Source organism: Plecotus auritus (genome assembly GCF_963455305.1).
Source record: "Plecotus auritus genome assembly, chromosome: 6".
Taxonomy (NCBI): domain Eukaryota; kingdom Metazoa; phylum Chordata; class Mammalia; order Chiroptera; family Vespertilionidae; genus Plecotus; species Plecotus auritus.
The window spans coordinates 96,977,588-96,999,866 of NC_137773.1; the positions used below are offsets into that span (position 1 = coordinate 96,977,588).

The 22,279-nt window shown below is 52.9% G+C and overlaps 1 protein-coding gene across 1 annotated transcript; it reads right to left on the minus strand.

Annotated features, from left to right (window-relative positions):
- Nucleotides 1-1,354: 1,354 nt before the first annotated feature.
- On the minus strand, nt 1,355-19,399 carry IL12RB1 (interleukin 12 receptor subunit beta 1; the record flags this gene model as incomplete). The annotated part of the gene is made up of 16 exons (XM_080672897.1): nt 1,355-1,806; nt 2,498-2,579; nt 2,919-3,036; nt 3,884-4,018; nt 4,363-4,518; nt 5,550-5,687; nt 6,379-6,546; nt 9,447-9,684; nt 10,763-10,845; nt 11,569-11,694; nt 12,173-12,206; nt 14,432-14,571; nt 16,094-16,263; nt 16,763-16,889; nt 17,974-18,036; nt 19,339-19,399. The coding sequence occupies 16 exons, from the start codon at nt 19,397-19,399 to the stop codon at nt 1,450-1,452; spliced, it is 2,196 nt and encodes a 731-aa protein (XP_080529023.1). The 3' UTR covers nt 1,355-1,449.
- Between the last annotated feature and the right edge of the window lie 2,880 nt (nt 19,400-22,279).

The window sequence follows — 22,279 nt, forward strand, 5'->3', positions numbered from 1 at the left end:
AACTGGATCCTGTGCTACTGGGTAGGCTCAAGACTTAGACTGCCGTCACGGAGGCTCCACTGAGGGGAGTGGGGATGGAGGGTTCTAGACTTGAGGGGAGTCAGGTCACTCTGGTCTTTTTCATGAGGCTGCTGACCCAGCATCCTTTCCTGTCTGAGCCACCTTCTCAGGATGGAGCCCAGCCCTAAGGAATGAGGAGGGGGGTCCCTCCAGTGAATGCATGCCTGATGGAGGGCAGGCTTGTGCAAAAGCTGGGATGTGGCAAATCCAAGGAGGGAATAGTGAACAGCCACGTGTAACTGGAGCACAGGGGCTAAGGCCTCTGTATCCCCCATTTAGATGCATAGATGGGAAACTGTGGCCCCTCAAATGGGCAGGACCGGAACCTCTTGCCTCCCAGTTTTACCGGCTTCCTGATGTTCCTCACCCATTGGCCTCATCTCCTTTTGCCATAAAATTCAGTAGTTGTGAGTTTCCATCTTTTAAACTGGAAAAATCTGTTTTGCAAACTCCGTGGGAGGTGGGAGGAGGAGGGGCAGACCGCATCTGAGAGACACGCGCCGCTGCTGCCACCTGGTGGCCATCGTGGGAATGCGCGGGGTGCTCTTGGAGGAATCAGAAAAGATTAAGTGCATGTGGAATGAATAAATAAAGACTTAATTATCGGGCTCCTATTGGGAATTTGAGCAGGAATTCAGGCTTCAGAGGGGGGGTGGGATGAGGGGGGAGAATCTCAAGAGCCCAAGAGAAAGCTTATTTGTTAAGGCTTAGACTCCTTCAACAGCTCCATAAGGTCTATCTTCACTCCCATCCTACAGAGGAGACTGAGGTTAGAAAGGGGCCATCACCTCCCCTAGAATGTTGGAGGCCCCCTTCTTTTCCCCTCACCTAGATCCTCTGAGCCTGGAGACCCTGCCGTGCAGGGCGGAGCTGAATGGCCAGCCTCCCCATCCAGTGCTCCTGAGACAGATCCCCCAGCCCAGGACCCTGGGATCAGCTTAGACTCTCCGGGCCACTCTCCAGTCTATTCCACCCCAACAGGCCAATGGCAGTGCCTGCCCCTTCCCCATAATGTCAAGCCCAGCCTGGCGCAGCCACTTCTGTTTCATGGAGGTTTTTAGGGTTCCCCTCACAGGACATGTGGCAACAGGTGCTGGACAGAGTGGGGAGAGGGGCAATGGTGGCAGAACCTGGGAGGGGGAAATGGGGTATGGGTCACTTGGCTGGAGTTTGACTCCCACCGTGCTGTGTGGCTTCACAGAAGCCACTTGCCTCAGTTGTTACCTCTGTAAAACAGTAAAATAGGACAGCGATGTGCCTCAGGCATTATGCAAGTGTCTGAAGAGAACAGGCTGGGTTTGCAATAAGCATTTAATAAGCAGCTGCTGTGATTTCCATCGTGTCTTTCTGTCCTGTACATAAGATAAGGTGGACATTCCCTTTTCCCCTTCAGGCCTCCAGGCCCATATGTTGAGGGCCGTCAGACCGGGGACTCTGCATTTGACCTCCCAGGAGCAGGGACTGTCCAGCCGCCTGGGCAGAGCTGCCCTCCAGACTGTCCTGCCCACTGGGCTCCAGAACCCCAGCCTCAGGGTGTCCTTGCAGCTGTCTCCTGTCCTCCAAGGATAGCTCTGCGTCTAGGGCTGGCTCAAGGGTGCCCCAAGGCAGCTCTATCTTGTCCTGGAGAGGGCTGGGTGTGTGCAGGTCAGCCACCTCGCCTTTTCCACAAGGCATGGTCACCACCAGGGCCTCTTTCAGGGACTCTTCCTCCTTTTGGAAGTCCGCCGGGCTGGTCCACTGCCAAGCCTGGAGAGGGAGGACAGGACGAGGCTGTGGGCAGGGCTCTGTTTCCCACCCACATACGGGGTAGACCAGGTCCCCACTGGCTTCATTCTCTAAAACTTGAGGCCCATTTGAAGATCCACTGGAATGACCCCCACTTCTCTTTGGGAAATTGTGCCTGCTTTCCTCATAGTTGATGTGATTGGGCATGTAACTCTGGCCCAGCCAATCAGAGCACTCCAGCCTCCTGACGTGCTGGAGGCTCAGGGATGGGGCATGTGACCCATGCTGAGCCAATCAGTGATGGCCCTGAGGGTTTTGCTCCAGTCAGTGGGGGAAACGGACATTCTCTTCCCATGGGGGAAGACTGAGCCTGCCTGGGAAAGAAGTGTGTAGGGAGGACAGCACACGGAAAGATGAAGCCATAGTTCCTGGATCCAGCCATGCCTGAAGCCCCCACCCTGGGATTTTTTTTTTTTTTTCCTTCAGGTTCCCTTTTGGTCCAAGTCACTCTGAGTTGTTTCTGCTGTTAGGAAATGGCCCACAGGAGGTTTCTCTTTGGGCCTCTGGTTTCCCATCTGTGAAATAGGACAGGTTTTTGGAGTCCCTGACTTAGTGAGTTGGAGGAGAATAAAATGAGCTAATTCCTCAGCAGAGCCCTTGCCCAGAGTATAGACCCATAAACAGGACCTAGAATTACAAGAGGAGCCCTTACCTGCTTCCCCTGGCTGCCAGGAAACTCAACAGCAAGGCTGTCCCAAGGTGTGGGCAGGGGCGGGCACAGGTGTGGCAAAGCCCTGGAGAGATAGGGGAGCCGGTCAGGGGAGCAGCGCGTCTGTCTCTTCTTACTGCTCTGTGGTTCTGACTTACATTTTCGTCTTCATTAGGTTACAAAGGCAGTGAGGATGTGGATTGGGAGGGCAGGGCAGGAGTCTGACAGACCCGGGGTCACACCTAGCTCCGCCCCCGCTGCTGCTTGCCCTGACCATCTAGACCTCAGCTTTCTCATCTGTAAAGTGAGCACAAATCTGTACTTGGAGTGAGCGGTTATTACTGTTACTGTTACTGTTACTGTTACTGTTACTGTTACTGTAGCTGTTGTGGGGGGATTATGTCAGGGAGATGTTGTGAGTTACCTGTTCAGGCTGAAGTACCCAAGGATGCCCAGGAGGAGGATGCTGAGGAAGCTCCCCAGAGATGCGAGGATGATGGACGAATCAGACAACTCCGAAACCTGGACATCTTGGGAGTGAGCTTGGGAGTGAGAGAGCTTGGGTTGGAGGAGGGATACCTCCTGCCTCTCGTCAGGAAGGGAGCTGGGTGGGTCAGGCTCTCCATCACCTCCCTGCTGACCCTGGCACACCACCGGCCCAACCATGCCTCAGTTTCCTCATCTGTGAAGTGGGAGACCAGGGGGTCTTCTGGCCCGTGAAGGTGGGATAAAGGCCTGGCACACAGGAAGTGCTCTGTAGTGCCCCTGGGCCCAAGATGTCCACACCACACTGAGACTACTATTGGTTCTGTCCAGGTTTCACTGCAAGGACCACAGGCAGGGACCGTGGCAGGAACAGCGATCATGTAGTCTCCAAATATCTCACAGCGACAATCCCCAAGACATTGGAGCCCACCTCCCAAACTTTGTGATGAGAAAGACACTCATTCATTCATATGCATTCCTGTGCTGCCCACATACCAGCTGGAGGAGGCAGAGCCAGCCACAGACACCCCCACCCATTCCCAAGGTGTCAGGTGGGGAAGAGGGGTAGTCACAACTGGAGGGTACCCAGAGGGAAGCACAGAAGGCTTCCTGGAGGAAGAAGCTTTTGCATTGGGTTTTGAAGGATGAATAGGAGTTTGACAACAAAGAAAACAAACATTTCAGGAATTTGAGGGGCCCTCCTGGGCAAGGCCTCAGGAGTGTGAGAGAGGGTTCAAACGGGGAAGCTGTAGGAGATGAGGTGGGTGGAGGAGGTGGGAGCAGATCAGGCCAGGACTTTCTCCTGAAGGTGATGCATGGAGGGCAGGGCTGCTTGCAGACTCATGTGGAATGGGGCAGTGCATGCTGGGTAATACCTGGGCCCTGCCCCTGGCCCCCACTCACCTATGCGGAAGTGCTGGGGCTGGCTCCAGGCGCCCCTCAGTGTGGCAGTGTCTGCTCGCACCTGCACGCTGTAGGCTGTGCCAGCCCGCAGGCCAACAAGGGTGACCTGGGTCTCTGTGAGGTTCACGGGCAGCTCTGCAGGGGGAGACAACCATGGATCCAAGGACCCCCTTCACTTCCAGGAGGCTGGGCTCGGGCAGTGGGATAGCCCTGGTCCCACCAGCTGGGCTGTCACACCCAGTGGGAGTGGAGTCGCTGATATGAGTGAGGGGTTGCCATTCAAACACCTGGCACATGAGCACTTTGCCAATGCCCCCAGGGCCCTCTCTGGGGCAGCCAAGAGCCCTGAGTCCAATCATCTTGCGTTATTGGATAACGAAGGCCCAGAGAGGGGCAGGGAGGTGCCCAGGGTCACATCGCGAGGCAGGACTCAAGCCCAAACCCCTTCCTCCCCAGCCAGGCCTGCGCTGCCCACATACCGGTCACCTGGTTGCTGTCCTCATCCCGATAGTGTACAACATACTTCTTCAGGACGCCAGGGCAGAGGCTCAGCAGCGACGGCGTCCACTCCACAGACACCGAGTCCAGGCTGAGCATCTTTGCCGAAATGTTCTGTGGGCTCCCAGCCTCCGAGGCTGCAACCAGCATCATGGCCATGGTCAACTCCCAGAGCCCTGGCCAAGCACTTCCTTCCCAGCACGGCCCAGGTCACCTTGGCCCTGGGCTGCAGACTCCCAGCTCCACCACTCAGGCACCTCCACTCCCCCTCTCTGAGCTCCGTGTTCTTATCTATAAAACTAGTGACCCGGTGCATGAAATTCATGCACATTAAAAGGGGGATTAATTAGAGGAAATAATTTAATATTGCTATTTGCCCTATCTCTATAATAGAAGTGTCAGAGATGGAAGAAAATTAGTAAAATGTATATGAAAACCTTCCTCCTGTCAGAGTCTGGGGCTCACCACGGGACCCAGAGTCAAGTCCCCGCCCACCCACATGCACCTCAAAATTGCGTGAGACCCAGACCTGGCCGGCCCCCCCTCCATTGGGCTAGATCCAGACCCGGCCAGTCCCACCCTTGTCAAGCCCTGCCGGGCAGTGGGCGTAGCCTCAGGTCCCCTGGCCCGGCACCAGGACGGGAGGCATGGCCTGAGGTCCCCCAGCCCAGACTGGGGCGGGGGAGGGGGAGCATGCCTTGAGGTCCTACGTCAAGCCCCGCTGGGTGGGGGCACAGCCTGAAGTCCCCCAGCCTGGCGTTGGGGTTGGGGCAGCAGCCTGAGGTTCCCTAGCCCAGCACCAGGACGGGAAGCGCACCTTGAGGTCCCCTGTCAAGCCCCACGGGGGCGGGGGAGGGCATAGCCTCAGGTCCCTGCTGATTGCTCCTTAAGGCTTCTTATGGGAACTTGGCCTCAGCTGTGGGTGCAGCCATCTTTGTGATGGAGTGATGGTCAATTAGCATATTCCCTCTTTATTAGATAGGATTATTAGATAGGATGGGGCAAGGCCTCTCGGTGTCTTAGGAGTTGACTTAGCTCGCTCCACACGTCCTGCTTGGGCCAGGGCCCGACACACAGCAGGTAACTCTAAATGGGTATTCCTCCTGCTGACTCCTGCAGCCACTGCTGAGTCTCCAGGGAGACCACCCTACAAGTTTGGGCCACTCACCATTGCCCCCGAAGTGGTAGGCGGACAAGACCGTGGACCATGAGGTGGGGTTCCTTGGCCGTGCAGAGGAAAAGATGGTGATGCGGTAGCACGCCCTCGGCCCCAGCACCCCAGAAGCTCGGCTCCAGTGGAGGGTTGCTGGAAGGATTAGCAAGGGACAGGCCAGTCAGCAGTGTGTTCCCACCTCTGCACCTGCACAGGCTGTGACCTCTGCAAGGAACTCCTAGAGCACTCTGACTCCTACTCCACAGCCTTTGCCCCAATGTCCCCTCCTCCAGGGTCCCTCCCTACACTCCCCAATCCACCAGAGCCCCTCCAGCCCAGCCATTACCCCATGGGCAGAGTCTCTATGTCCCGCTCTTCCTCCCCAGGCTGGGAGCTCTTTGAGGGACAGGTTGAGGCTAAAGCTTCCTGTGGCCCCAGCCAGACCCAGGGCAGGAAGTGGGGGAGCGAAAGGTTGCCTGGGCCACAGGGCACCCTCTCTTTCCCTCCAGAGGCCTCATTGCTTTGTCACCAGCATCTTGCCAGCTGCCACCTTCCTTGATGAGGGTGAATGTTTAAGAAACACCCTGGAATGTGAGGCTCATTAGCCGCCTGGGCGCCACCTGCCCAGGGCTGAGCCCTGTCACCACCCCAGGTTCCAAGCAGGAGGTTCCAGCCTGCATGGGGGGTGGGGAGGCGAGTCTCGGCCTCTCCCCACCGCTGTATGATTCAAGCAAGTGGTCAGACTCTCTAGGCCTCAGGCCCTCCAAGTACAGCCCCCGCAGGACTGAGCTGACCGGGAGCTCTCATGGAGGAGGCAGGCAGAGGGCAACCACCACCCTGGTACCAGTTCCAGAAGAATCCGGGTCTCTGGGCACGGTCAGGTTGCAGATGGCAGGGCTCTCGTCCTGACCCTGGGGCTGCCACTCAATGCAGTATCTGAGGCCCGGGGCCCCAGCCGGCCAACTCATAGAGGTCCCATGAGCTCCGGCACTGATATTCAGAGCTCCAGGTTCTGCAAGGAGACAGGGGGCACCTCAGGACAGCTGCCTCAGTCTGCCCGCCCACCAAGGCTCCTGGAGCCCCGCCCCCTCTTGCCCAGCTCTACCCCACGGGCCCAGAGTGTCTGTGCCTCTGTCTCCCTACACTGGGGGCTGCTGGGTGGGAGGCTGGGCACAGAGGGGACAGAGGAGCTGTTTGAATGAATTGACACCCCCATCAGTGCTACCTGGACTGACGGACTCCCTGCACCAGCCTGGTGGGCGTCTCCTGCTCCAACAGATGCCTGGCCAGCCCCGACCCACCTCACCCAGTGGGGGGTGGGGCATGAGCAGATCTCAGAGGCCAAGGACGCACCCACTCAGGACCCTGGGTGCATTGCTCCCATCCCCTAGAGCAGTGGTCGGCAAACTCATTAGTCAACAGAGCCAAATATCAACAGTACAACGATTGAAATTTCTTTTGAGAGCCAAATTTTTTAAACTTAAACTTCTTCTAACGCCACTTCTTCAAAATAGACTCGCCCAGGCCGTGGTATTTTGTGGAAGAGCCACACTCAAGGGGCCAAAGAGCCGCATGTGGCTCGCGAGCCGCAGTTTGCCGACGACGGCCCTAGAGCAAGGGCACCTGTAGCAACCTCAGAGAGTTGAGTGCTGCTTCCAAGCACCAACTGTGCCCCCAGGCCAGTGCCAAGTATTTTACAGGCACCACTTTGCTACATGAAATGGGACCATGATTACCCCAATGATAGAGAAACTGAGGCTCAGAGAGGGAGACTCACCAGCCCAAGGTCACACAGCAAGGCCATGGCCCAAACCAGGCCAGGAGCTGGCAGACTTACTGCTGTGCCACCCTGGCAAGTGACTTCACCTGCCTGAGCCTCAGTTGTCTCAGCTCTGAAATGGGCATCATTGTAGCAGCCCTGCCCTCACGGGGTTGTTGAGTGCTCTACAGGGACACGGCCAGGGCCAGGGCCAGGCTGAGCCCAGCGAGGCACTCACCTCAGGCATGAAATTTAAGGAGGAAAGGAGGAGAACTCAGTCATCAAGATAAACACTGTCTTAACGCAATCTTTTTTAAAAATCAAAATGAATGCAAAAATATGTGATGAGCACTATTCATAGCCACTAAAAGGTGGAAACAACCCAAATGTTGATCAGTGGGTAAGCAGATAAACAACATGTGGTCCATCCACACAGTGGAACATTACTCAGCCGCAAAAAGGACTGAAGCACTGACACGCGACAATGGGGATGCACCGGAAGACATCATGCTGAGCGTGAGAAGGCAGGCACAAAAGGCCACCTAGTATGTGATTCCATCTACATGAAATGTCCAAAATAGGCAGATCCATAGCAACAGAAAGTAAATTAGTGGTTGCCAGGGGCTGGGGGAGGAGGGACGGGGAGCCACTGCCAATGGGATGTAGTTTCTTTTGGGGGTGGTGGAAATGTCCTGGAATTAGAGGTGGTGGTTGCACAACATTGTGAATGCACTGGATGGCACATGTTAAAATGGTTAATTTTGCTAAAATGATTTATTTTGCATCTGTTGGAGCAGGAGACGCCCACCTCAAATATACATACATATATATTAGAGGCCCGGTGCACGAAATTCATGCATGGGGGGGGTGTCCCTCAGCCCAGCCTGCACCCTCTCCAATCTGGGACCCTTCAAGGGATGTCCGACTGCCGGTTTAGGTCTGATCCCAGGGATCGGGCCTAAACCGGTGGTCGGACATCCCTCTCACAATCCTGGACCACTGGCTCCGAATTGCTCACCTGCCTGCCTGCCTGGTCACCCCTCACTGCCCCCTTGCCAGCCTAATCGCCCCCAACTGCCCCTCCTGCTGGCCTGGTTGCCCCATGCAGTCTGCTGTTTGGTCATCCCTCACTAACCCCCCCTGCCAGCCTGGTTGTAGGCAGCCATCTTGTGAGGGTGTGAGGGTTAATTTGCATATTAACTCTTTATTATATAGGATATATATATATTAGTGTATATATATATATATATATATATATATATATATGTCTTAATTTTTTTTACCCTCACCTAAGGATATGTTTTCATTCACTTATTTATTTATTTTTTTTTTTTGAGAGAGAGAGAGAGAGAGAAACATCAGTGTAAGAGAGAAACATCCATTGGTTGATTCCTGCCTCAACCAGAGATCAAACCTGCAACCCAGGTATTTGCCCTGACCAGGAATCAAACTTGCAGCCTTTTGGTGTATGGGATGACACTCCAATCAACTGAGCCAGGGCAATATAAGTCTTGATTTTTTATTTTATATATAAATACATGTATATATTTATATGTATACTAGAGGCCTGGTGCACGGACTCGTGCACCAGTGGGGTCCCTTGGCCTGGCCTGCGGGATCAGGCTGAAACTGGGGAGGGACCACAGGAGGGCTCCAGGGCATGTCTGGCCCATCTCACCCAGTCCCGATCAGCCGGAAGCCAGCAGCAAGCTAACCTACCTGTTGGAGTGTCTACCCCCTTGTGGTCAGTGCGTGTCATAGCTACCAGTCCAACGGTCGCTTAGGCTTTTATACATATAGATAGTATATATATGTATATATATGAAACAAAATATCAAGATTTTAAATGAGGATAGAATCAGCCCTGTACTTGCATGACCCTGACTCATTCACCACATCCTGATCCCAGCCCCTTGTCCCCATAAAACTTGATTTAAAAAACAGACAGCCTGGGCTGTAGTTTGCCGATGAGGATTTTTTTTAATATTGCATTATAACATTATGTATCTTGATTACTAACTTTTGACACACCCTAAATTAGACACCCCCTTAAACTGTTGTGCCTCATCCCCCTCACCCTAGTCTAGCTGAGGCTCAGAGCAGGTGCTCCCTCCAAGGGGCCCTCCCTGGCCCTCCCCAGCCGGAGGAGTCACCTGTGTGTGTGTGGGCCGGAATGTGCCACGACTGGTTGGGGCCGGGGCCAAAGCGATTCCTGGAGACGACAGTCAGGTTGTAGGCAGCCCCCGAGAGGTTGAGTGTTTTTTGCAGGCGCAGGGTCCTTGTTGCCTGGGGCTTGCATGTACAGGACAGCATGTGCAGGTGGAGCTGGTAGGTCACTTCGGCGCCAGACTTGGACCCACGGCAGCCTTCAGGGAGCTGGAGCCGGAACAGCTGTCAGGAGTGGGAGAGATGGCTTGTGGGGATCTGAACACGTTCATTGTCCTCATGGGCCAACATCAGGGCAGAGCCCATGAACACAGACTCATCCATGGGCCACAGCCTGTGACATATGCCAACATGTTAAAAATAATAAAGCTCGATGCCAGCAAGGCATTCACATCCAATGCACGCTGGTTTTGTTTGTTTGGTCTTGTTTTGTGGGGGAGTAACTTGGAAAAACCCACTGAGAGCCAGGAGAAGAAAGTTTCCATTTTTGGACCCAGTGACCTCAACCCTGGAAATTTTTCCTGAGAAAAGGGATTCAAATGAGAGGAAACCCTGGAACCAAAGGAGTCTCCATGTAGACTTATTGTGATGGCCCCCTGGGGACCCAGCTGAGTCAGTGATGGTGACATTTGTCATGCTTTTGCCCCTGACTCAGGGTATTACAACTAAATTTTTAATCCTTGCCCAAGGATGTTTACTGATTTTAGAGAGAGGGGAAGGGAGAGAGAAACATCAGTGTGAGCAGAAACATCAATCGATTGCCTCCCATGTGCGCCCCAACCGGGGATTGAACCCAAAACCTAGGTATGTGCCCTGACCGGAAATCGAACCCACAACTTTTCTGTGTATGGGACGACACTCCAACCGAGCCACACCAGCCAGGGTAAGACATTTTCCCTCTGTGCCTTAGTTTCCTTCTCTGTAAAATGAGGTTAATTAGACTGTCCGTAATAAATGGGTTGTTTGGGGGATTTTGAAAAATCATCTCCCACACAGACCAACATGATTGACCCCTTCCTGGCCTTCCAGTGTCTATTGGAGCCCCCCACAATCTGTTCCCCTGATGGCCACCAGAGGGAGCCTATGAACACCTGAGTCCAGCCATATCCCTCCGTTCACATACCCTCTCTCCATGGTTCCCCAATACCTTCCGAGTTAACCCCACCTTCCTCCCAGTCCCTGCCACCTCCACGTCTTGTCTCCCTCCATCTCCCACTTGTGAACCGACCCCCCAGCCCCCGCCAGTCTCTCGTCTCCTTCTCCCAGGGCACTGCACACACAGCCCTGCAAGAGCCCTCATTACCTGCCTCTGCAGGGTCACTTGCCTCCTCCCGTCCGGGCCAAGCGGCTTCACCGAGAACGACACGTTGGGCTGTGGAGGCGGTTCTGTCACGAGACAGTAAGACAGTGACGCTGGAGGCTGGAGTTGTCCTTTCTCACAACCTCCTGCAACCCTTGGATGGGACCTGAGACTTTTCCCTTCCCTCCCAGGAAACACAGATGGGGGATTTACGTTCCACAACATGAATATACTTAATGCGATGTGTAAAATGGTGCGTTTTATGGTATGTGTTCTTTACCACAATTTAAATAAAAATCAGAAAGCAATTCTTAAGAGTTCTTTCCCAGCAGATATGCCATTGGGAAGGAGGAAGCCCCCATGGCAGGGCTGGGGACAAATGTTGACAGTCACCCCCATCCCACCCTCCCTCCCTGCCCCCTGCGGGGGGGGGGGGGTGGGCGGGGAGGTGGGGGCCACATCTCCTCTCCTGAGATGCCCAGGCTCCAGCTTCCTGTGTTATTTGGGAACATATCTTCCTGACACAGCCCCTTCACCTGTCTATTCCTCGTGGGACTTTAAAAGACAAAACCAACCAAACCGGAAGGAGAAGAAGACTTGATAAACGTTTTCTTTTTAGATTATGGATTCACCACAACTTACAAAGGGAAACTCGCTCACTGCCACCTGTTAATAACGTTCACTAATTTCTCCTCCTGCCTCATTTCAAAAATCTGTCATCTTGTTTCTAACACTTGCTGCCTTAGTTCTAACACCCGCTGCCATATTTCTAAGGCCTGCCCCTATTCCTGTAGCTCTGGCACTCTCACCAGGGGGGACACACACGGGGCCGCTCCAGCTGCTCCAGGGACCCTGCAGGGCGCCTGGCCCAAGCTGCCGGCGCCTTAGCTGGAATTCCTGGGCTTCGTTTATCTCCAGCGGGCAGAGGCATGACTCTGGGGAAAAGAGATCAAACATCAGACCAAGGGGCTGTCCCACATTTGGGTGTGCAGTGGGCATGGCACTGGTCAATTAGCCATTGTGCACTTATTGAGTGCCAACTGTGTACATGCACTTATTGGGAGCCAATTGTATACATGCACTTTCTAAGAGCCAACTGTGTGCCAGGCCCTGAGGATATGGCAGGAACAGGCCATGACCTGTCCTCTTGGGGCCTCAAGGATCATCTACTTCTTTCTCTGTCCCTGTTTCGAGTCCCAGCAAGGCCACCCCTTGTAATGTGACTTTGGCTTATGGCTTCTCACTCCCCGCCCCAGCCTTTGTATTCTCACCTGTAAAATGGGACTAATCCAATACAGGACCACAGGGCAGACCAATTGGTATACAAAGAACTTAGCACTTGTCTGGCACACAGTAGGTGCTTGATTAATGATAATTTGCTGCAGCTGTTGCTGTTACTATTCTTATTCTCACCAAAGCCAGCATCATCCTGATGTCCACAGTCACCCTAGGACAAGACCATATTTATATATTGTTTTACATTTTGGTGCTGAAAAATACTAGCTCTAACATTATTAGTAAAAGTATCATTCATTTATTATTAACATCTTACTTAAAAATATGATTTTGCTAAGTGCAGTAGGAAACCCTGGAATGGATCCAAGAGCAAAAAGAAGACATTCTCGGGAAAATGAGTAGCATCCAATAACCTTCGGAGTCTGGTTCATAGTAATGTGCCCTGTGCATCGTACTCAGGGATGTAAGGAGGGAAGCTGGGCAAAGGTTCCATGGGAGCTCTTTGTATTTATTTTTAACTTTTATGAAAATCTAAGATGATTCCAATTTTAAACATTTATAAAAGAATTGTTTTAGGAGACAAAATTTATTTTATAATTTCCTAAAAAAAATATTTTAGGAGGCAAAACCTATCTGTCTGTAGCGTTGGGGATCAGAAAAGCCCTGCCCCACACGCCCTGGTGACCATGAGAGGTTCCTGGCACCCCGAGCCTCAGTTTCCTCACCTACAAGGGGGTGTGAGGGGGCCTACTGCAGAGTGTGCTTAGGGGGCTGGAGATAAAACAGAGAGAGAGGTCCCTCCCCATCAGGGTCCCATGTCACCTGCTGCTGATTGATCCAAACCTAGACATCTGATGGGGGAACTGAGGCTCAGGAGGGACACAACATTTAGAGGGAAGATGGGGCTGAAGCTGAGGCAACTCCCTGCCCTCGGGATGCTCCCAGTCTGAGGGAGGAGGAGACTGGCCACAATTCAGAGGCTGGGGGTCTCTGTCTCCCTCAAACTTGGGGCTCCTGGGGGACTGGGTCTGGGCTGAGGTTTCTTGCAGGTGCAGGCTTGTCTGGCTGGGGAAGGGGGGCTACAGAGCAGGGAACAGACAGAAGCTGAAGAATGAGTCAAGGTCCAAAGCAGACACACAGATTGCCAGCCGGTGCATGAACATATGCTCAACATCACTAATCACCAGGGAAATGCCAGTCAAAGCAACATTGCGTATCACACCTGTTAAAATGGTTAAGCGACGAGAGATAACAAATGCTGGCAAGAACGTGGGTGCAATGTTGATGGGCTTGTAAATTGATGCGGTCACAATGGAAAATAGTGTGGAAGTTCATCAAAGAATTAAAAACAGAACTACCAGCCCTGACCAGTTTGGCTCAGTGGATAGAGCGTTAGCCTACGGACTGAAGGGTCCCAGGTTCGATTCCGGTCAAGGGCATGTACCTTGGTTGCGGGCACATCCCCAGTGGGGGGTGTGCAGGAGGCAGCTGATCAATGTTTTGCTCTCATCGATGTTTCTAACTCTCTATCCCTCTCCCTTCCTCTCTGTAAAAAATCAATAAATAAAATAAAAACAGAACTACCATATGAGCCAGCAATTCCACTTCTGGGTATTTATCCAACAGAAACAAAAACACTAACTCGAAAAGACATGCACCTCCGTGTCCATTGCACATGGAAACAATGAGACATCTATCGATCGATGAATGAGTAAAGAAAAAGTGGTAGATGTACCTACAATGGAATATTAGTCAGCCATAAAAAAAAATAAGGAAATCTTGCCATTTGTGACAAAACTTGAGGGCATTGTACTGAGATAAGAACGGGGATCCAACCTGCAACCTGGGTATGTGCCTTGACCGAGAATCAAACCCGCAACCCTTCGATGAACAGGATAGCATTCTAACAACTGAGCCACACCAGCCAAAGCACATCTCAATTTTTAAAAAAAGAAGGAAGGGAGGGAGAGAGAGAGAGAAAAAGAAGAAGGAATGTATGGGAGGGCAGTTCCTGGAAGAGGTGGCCCTGGGGCTGGATTCTTAAGGCTGGCTGGATTCACGTGCTCATATGGAGAGGGGGTCAAGCAAGTGAAGGAAACTCCACGTGCAAAGGCAAGGAGGCTGGAAATCCAGGGCATAAGTAGAGAATGAGGCCTTTCAGGAAGGTGCCAGAGGAAACAGGAGGCAAGTGAGGGCCCCTAGGGCTGGCCGAGGACAAGGATGCCTCCCGGAGGCATTAGGGAGCCACGGAGGGGGTATGAACCAGGGAGGTCACAATCAGAGCTGCTGGCCAGAAAAACCTCAGAGGCTACACATGGGGCTAGAGTGGAGGCCGGGTGGGAGGGGTAACGGATGTAGAGATGATGGCACTGATCTAAGGGAGAAAGTGCCCTGGAGGAGGCCTGTGCCCACCCCTGACCTGGGAAGCAAACTCACCAACTTCCACGGACTGTCAGGTGTCCGGCGCCGGAACTGCACCTCCGCGCCATCCTGGCGGGCTGGGGTCTCCCACTCCAAGTACAGCTGCCCTGCTAAGTGGGACACTTTGATGTCTTCTGGCGGCGGGTCGTATTTAACTGGAAGCCGAGGCGTAGGTTGGGGAGGGGAAGCCAACATTTGTGTGAGCTGTTGGTCCCCAACATTCCAGAAAATCTGCTCACACCTCGCCCAGCCCAGGGTAGCCAACCAAGTCCCCCAAACACGAATCAGGGACACCCTTGCAGCCTAAGCCTAGAATTCTATGAGTCAAGGAGTCAAAATTTATACACAGCATCCTGTTAGTAAAGAAATCTTTAAAATATTAACACCCATTGCTGACCAGGCTGTGGTGAGATAGCCAATTGCTCACAAGAGGGAGGGTAATTAATTGATTCGGTTTTCTGGACGGAAATCTTACTAATTTTTTAGACTCACCTCAAGGAGCCTGACCTAAGGAGAGACATCCATCATCGTGTCATACCCGATTCCACCCCAGGGCCTTTGCACTTGCTGTGGCACACGTCTCCACCTGGAACACACTTCTAACCTTTCTTCCTGCTGGATTCATTTATCCTTCAGGACTCAGCTTGAGCTGGAGGCAATACCTCAACCTCCCAGCAGTATCTCATCATGTGTGTTAATCACAACTCATCCATCACCCCTCTGGGCTCCATGAAGGCAGAGGCAGGGCCAGGATTAGGGTGAGGCAAGAGGGGCAAGGTTGTACAAATACAGGGTTGGATCCTGTCTTTATCTAAAATTTTGATATTTTGTTCATCATGGAATTTTACATTAATTTTGATTTTTAAAAAGATTGCGTTACAGCGTTGTTTCTATTAACCACTGAGGGTTTTTTGGCACCCCCTTAAAATGCTGTACCCAAGGTGGTGCCCTTGCTGGCCTCATTCTAGTCCCAGCCCTAGGCTGAGACTTCTGTTGGCCTTGCCTATGACCCCTATGGCTCAGGATGGTACACAGTAGCAGCTCCACAACTATATGCTAAATGCATGTTGTTGCCTGGCTGGCGTGGCTCAGTGGTTGAGCGTTGACCCATGAACCAGGAGGTTACCGGTTGATTCCCCGTCAGGGCACATGCCCAGGTTGCAGGCTCAATCCCCAGTAGGGGGCGTGCCAGAAGCAGCCGATCAATGATTCTATCTCATTATTGATGTCTCTTTTTTTTCTTCTCACCATTGATGTTTCTCTCTCCCTGTCCCTTCCTCTCTGAAATCAATAAAAATATTTTTTTAAAATAAATAAATAAATGCATGTTGTTGACTCATAAAAAAACACACAACAACAGTTAAAAAACCCAGCAGGGCCCTGGCACCATTACAGTGTCAGGGAGAAACCAAAAGCAACCTGAGTGTCCAGCAGTAGGGTTAGGGTTAGGGTCAGGGTCAGGGTCAGGGTCAGGGTTAGGGTTAGGGTCAGGGTCAGGGTCAGGGAGCCATGAAAGGCTCTGCCAAGTCACGCAACAGTGTTTGATATGTAAGTGGCTGGAATTTTCAAGCCCTTTGCCAGGACTCCAGAATCCCCCCAGGTCTAGGCTTGGGGACCAGAGGCATCTCTGTGTGAGGAAAGGGCGCCAGGAAGAGGAGGAGGAGAACGGGTGCTGACCAGAGCTGTATAGGATCAAGGTGACTTTGGGCGACTTCTCTGTCCGGTTGGCGGCCCGGGATTCCACCCAGAGAGTGACATTGTCGAGCACAGGTACACCGTCCTGTTCGGAGAACTGCAGCTTGGTGGCCGAGCCCGCAGAGAAGTAGCAGCAGTGCCCGGGCCTGAGGCTGCAGGGAGGAGGGTGTTGATGCTGAAGCTGGGGTCCTAGTGGATCCCAGAAATGTTTCAGCCCAGAAGACAGCATACATCACATCCCTGCATCCTTCTCTGCCCCTTTGACTCCCCTCCCAAGCCTGGGGTTCCTTAGAGATCAGCCTGGGATCAAGGGGCTTGTGGGACACCAGGTCTCCCAACATGAGCTTTCAGAAAGAGAAGGAAAAAATGAATTGATGGGTGAGTGGATGGATAAACAAACAAATGAGTGAGAGGGTGAGGATGAAAGAAGAACTAGAGAGACCTTGATTGCTGCCCAATTTGGATGCCCACCCAAGCTGACACCTCACAACACAGAGCTCCCCACCCTCCCTGCTCACAAGAGAAACTGAGGCCCAGGAAGAGGCAAGGACCAGCCTTGGGCTGCGATCACACATCTAAGGGCAGGAGCAGCGAGTCAGGAGCCAGAGCAGGATGTGGGTGAGGGCTTGGGGTCTGGGGAGGGGTCCTCACCAGCACCTCAGGAAGTGGCTGACTCCAGCCTCAGGACCCTCATACTCCCAGGAGCATTCATAACAGGCACCAAATGTCCGGTAGCAGCTCAGGTCTCTGGGACCTGCGGCTGAGCCTGGAGGAAATCCTGGAGGTTTGAGAACAGACCAGAGTAGGGGAGGAGTCTCTGTGCCGACACACCCTTAAGATGAGTCTTTGTGACATTTATGAAATCCGGTGTCTCCACAGTCTGAACAGCGAGCTCCCAGCACCCTCCTGCGCTTTCACTCCTGTCTCCTGCCATTTCCGCTGCTCCCTCTGCTCCAGCCACACCAGCCTCCTCATGGGCCCTCAGACACACCAGGCTCACTCCCACCTCAGGGCCTTTGCACGTGCTGTGCCCTTCCCCCAGATCTTGACATTCCAGTTTTTCCTTCAGTGTCACCTCCCCCGCAACCAGCCAACTGGAAGCAACCTGTCCCCCTCCATCCCTCAGCCAGCTCTGTGCAGGTCACTGTAGGCAGTATATGCATTTATTGACCTGTTGTCTACCTCCCGCATGAGGCTGTGACCCTGGGAGGGCGACTGGGCTAGCAGCTGATTCCTTCATGTCTAGGACTGTGTGTGCACATAGTATGTGCTCCATAAATATTTCTTGAACAAAAGAATGGATGGCACACCTGCTCAGCGGCAGAACCCTAGTGGGGTGCATTGCAAGCCTAAATATTCCAGCAGTGCCTGCCAGGGAGGGGATTAAAAATTCGAAATATTTAACAGATACTCTGCCCCACATGCGGATCCATCTGAACCGATGCAGACACCAGCCCTGCGACCCTGCCAGGGAGGAGACAGGGAATGAAAACTGGAATGTCAAGATCTGGGGGAAGGGCACAGCATGTGCAAAGGCCCTGAGGTGGGAGTGAGCCTGGTGTGTCTGAGGGCCCAGAGGAGGCTGGTGTGGCTGGAGCAGAGGGAGCAGCGGAAATGGCAGGAGACAGGAGTGGAAGCGCAGGAGGGTGCTGGGAGCTCGCTGTTCAGACTGTGGAGACACCGGCTCAGAGAGGGTGACTGCTCCAGGACACTGAAGCTTGGTGAGGACAGGCTGGCAGGCAGGAGCTCCCAAGACCCCCGGTGGGCCCAAGTCTCGGGCTGGGCAGGGGGAGCTGAGGGAAGGGCTGCTAGGGATTTGTCAGCCAGAGCCCAGCACGACCCCAATGGGAAACTGCCCCAACCTGAGTCTGCGTTCTGATATGTCGGCTCCTGAAAACTGCACCTGCTGGTACCACAGGCTTCGGCTGTAAAGACAATGAAGAGATAATGACAGTCCCAGCCTTTCACTGCTTGGGGAGAGGGGCTCAGCCCGGGGGTGGCCAAGTGGCCATCCACCCCCTTACCCGCTTTTCCATCTATACGCCCACCCACCCACTCATCCACCCAACCATCTATTCCTCTATCCACCCATCCACCCATCCATGCATGCACCCACCCACCCACTCATCCACCCATCCAACTATTCCTCTATCCACCCATCCATCCATCCATGCACCCACCCACCCACTCATCCACCCATCCAACTATTCCTCTATCCACCCATCTATCCATCCATGCATGCACCCACCCACCCACTCATCCACCCATCCAACTATTCCTCTATCCACCCATCCATCCATCCATGCACCCACCCACCCACTCATCCACCCATCCAACTATTCCTCTATCCACCCATCTATCCATCCATGTATACACCCACCCACCCACTCATCCACCCATCCAACTATTCCTCTGTCCATCCATTCATTTATCCATCCATCTCCCTACCCACCCATCCATCCATCCATCTCTCAGGCTGCTCCTCCAAAGCAATCCAGGGTCCCCTGGTCTCCAGCCCTGTCTGACACCCAGAAGCCCTGAAACCTTGCTAATCCCCAGTATACAGAGAGGAAAACTAAGGCACAGAGAGGCAAACAGTTGCCCGAGGTCACACAGCAGCAATAGCAGAGCTGGAATAAGAGTCCAAGCCCAGCCCTGCGGGCGTGACTCAGTGGTTGAGCGTTGACCTGTGAACCAGGAGATCACAGTTCGATTCCTGGTCAGGGCACATACCTGGGTTGTGGGCTCAATCCCCAGTGTGGGGTGTGCAGGAGGCAGCCAATCAATGATTCCCTCTCATCATTGACATTTCTATCTCTCTCCTTCTCTCTTCCTCTCTGAAATCAATAAAAATATATAACAAAACAAAACAAAAAGAGTCCAAACCCAGTCATCCACAAGCGGTTGGGCCCCTTCCCACCAATTCCACATAATACTATGTTAGGTATATCTGTCATATACATACTTGCTCATTATCCCTTCCTTGGCGATTTCTCATTGAACTATGGGAGGTGGGAAAGACTCAAACATCCAGCCCATTCTACGTGAGGCAAAATCAAGACTGAAAGGGGGATGCCCAAGTCTGACCCCAAAAGCCATGATCACTGATCATCCATGTAACAGAGAAAGAAAAGCACAGAGATGCAAAGCCAGCCCTGACCAGGTCCTTGGTCCTACACACACACGCCCCCAGCAAGACAAGCAGGGGCACCAGAGTGGAAACTCACCACACTGCCGGGGGAGCAAGAAGAGGAGGAGAGGGACCAGCCTGGCCACTCGCCACCCCATCGGGTCCATGCAGGGCCTGTGGCCTCCGAAGAGCTTTTGCGCTGCCAGTGAGACCCCAACTGCCCTGCCCTCACCCCAGAACACTTTGAAGCTGAGCAAGAAAGAAGAGTAAAAAGGTTAAAAAAAAAAAGTTAAGTGTCATGGCCCCTCCCGAGCGAGTCAAAATGAAAGAGAAACCCAGGAAGTCAGCTCAGTGATGGCCGTGACCTCATGCATCCACAACCCACTTTGGGGGCAAGTCAGACCCAGGTTTCTGGTCTGGGGTTCTGTTCTGCTGGCCCCAGACCCAAGCTGGACACCAAGTGCTAGTCCCCGGGGTGGCCTGGGGCTCTGTGTCCTTGGCCAGGTCTCTAGCCCTCTCTGGACAACCTCTGGGCCTCAGGAGCTGAATGGGAGTGCAGTGTCCTTGGATGTCTCAGGTAGCTCTCCCAACAAATTATGAGGTGTTTGCTGTACACGGAGCCCCCCAAAATGCTCACCTCCCCATTTCCCAAACTCCAGCCTCAGGGCACCCAGGGTCTCCACTCCAAAGAGTCTCCTTGCTTCTTCTAATCTAGATTCAAATTAGTGTTTCTTCTGTGTCTGTTTCTTGGCTTCTGGGGGTCTCAGGGTTTCACCCATTCTCCCCACTGTCAACAAAGACCCAAATGTCCTTGCAGAAGATTCATGCTACAACATGGGTAAACCTCAAAAACACAGCACTGTGTGACAGAAGCCAGACACGAAAGCCACAGGTATGATTCCATTGGTATGAAATGACCAGAACAGGCAAATCCACAGACAGAAAGTAGATGAGTGTTTGTCAAGAGCTGGGGGAGGGAGCATCCCCAAATGCTCATGGGGTGGGGTATTCTTTGGGGTGACGAAATGTTCTGGAACTAGACAGAGGTGCTTGTTGCACAACATAGTGAATGTGCTAAATGCCATTAAAATGGTTTGATTCATGTTACATGATTTTCAGCTAAAAAAAAATGTTCACGAAGCCCAGTGGGACTGAGGAGCAGGGGGAGGGTCTCTGCTGGGGAAGAGCATCTGGGGAAACTGAGGCCCAGGTGGGCAGAAAGGAGGCCCCTTTTCTGAGGATCTCAGTCCCGAGGGCCAGCCGGGCCAGCCAGGGTCAGGCGTCTAGCAGGCCATGAGGTCAGAGCCATGGGAACAAAGAGGCAGTGTTCCAGGCCTGGCACAGTAGGGATGAGGACCCTGTGACCCCATACAGTGTCACCAGCAGTGCAGTGGGGCCCAGGGGGCGGAGTGGATTTCAAGAACTCATGTGTGAGGCCTGGGGGAAGGGCAGATACAGAGATGAAGACAGGGATTGAGAAAAACATAAAAAAAGATGGAAGAGATGGTTGGAGACACAGGCAAACACATGGACCCCCTCCTGACAATCCCGAGACACGCCCCCCCCCCCCCCCGGAGATGCCATCATGTGCCCCATTTCACAGATGGGGAAACTGAGCCCCGAGGTGCCTTGACCATTCGAAGTGAAGAAATGGAAAGACAGAGCCCAACAGTAGGGCTGAGCTTTGCCCCTTCAAGAGTAAAGCGCATGCCCCAGGGCTGCCCCCATGCACTTCCCTCCTTATCAAGGTTGACCCTTCCAGGACTCAGCTTTCCCATCTGCACAATGGGTTGCAAGAAAGATAAAGAGAATGCTGTCCGCAAGAGAACCAGTATGATTGTTTTGGGACCTTCCCTCCCTAACGGCTTTGCTTTTGTCATACCTCTTTCCCATCCCCCACAACACCAGAGCAGCTACTGGAAAAACACTGAGAGAAAGAGAGGTAGAGTGGGGAGAGAGCTGGACATAGGGGGCAAGATGAAGGGGGTGAGGCGGGCCAGGGCCTGGAGTCACGGATTGAAGGGTTGGGCTTTCTCCCAAGGCACTGGGGAGCCATGGTGGGTTTGTGGGCAGGCCCCTAGCCACATGTGAGGTGATGTTTCTACCCTTATCGAGGTCACAGTGTAAGGTTTACCCAGAGGTTCACCACAGCCCACCTTCCAAGTCTTTGTGCACACACCCCACCTCCCTTGGCCTGCCTGCTGCCTGCTCCAGGAAGCCCGGGAGAACTTTTTTTTTTTTTTTTTTAATATATTTTATTGATATTTTACAGAGAGGAAGGGAGAGGGATAGAGAGCTAGAAACATCGATGAGAGAGAAACATCGATCAGCTGCCTCCTGCACACCCCCCACTGGGGATGTGCCCGCAACCAAGGTACATGCCCTTGACCGGAATCGAACCGGGGACCCTTCAGTCCGCAGGCCGATGCTCTATCCACTGAGCCAAACCGGTTTCGGCACGGAAGAGCTTTTATTGGTTCCTCCCAGGTGCCCCAGAAGCACTGCTGGGATATACCCTCGGGGCTGCCCCACTTTCAGATGCCCCACAAACTAGGGGGAGGGGAAGTCAGGAAGGATCAGGTTACAGGCATCTCCCCACCTCCGGAAATCAGAGGAACCACAGAACTTCCTACCCCCTTGGCTTCCGTTTTCTTCCCCTAGAGAGTAACCTTCACTCTGAGGAGGGTTGAGCTTACTTACCTCCAAGAAACCCTCATGCCCCTGAGGGGCATCTAAGGAGGATGTTGAAGAGAAGGAATTTGCAAGGAGAAAAATCTATCAGTTTATTTAACAAACACATTAGTAGGCATCATTTACCAGTAAGAACATTTTTCATTCACTCAACCAAGATTTTCTGATGTCTGCAAAGGATCATTTGAGGATGTTTTAAGAACACATAGAAGGTTACCAAGAAAAAAAATCCATCCTTTCATTCAACAATCACAGTTCCTGATGCCCCTATGGAGACATCTGAGTAGGGTTTTGATGGATGTGTAAAAGTTTGCAAAAAATATATATTACCTTAATAAGTGTTCCCT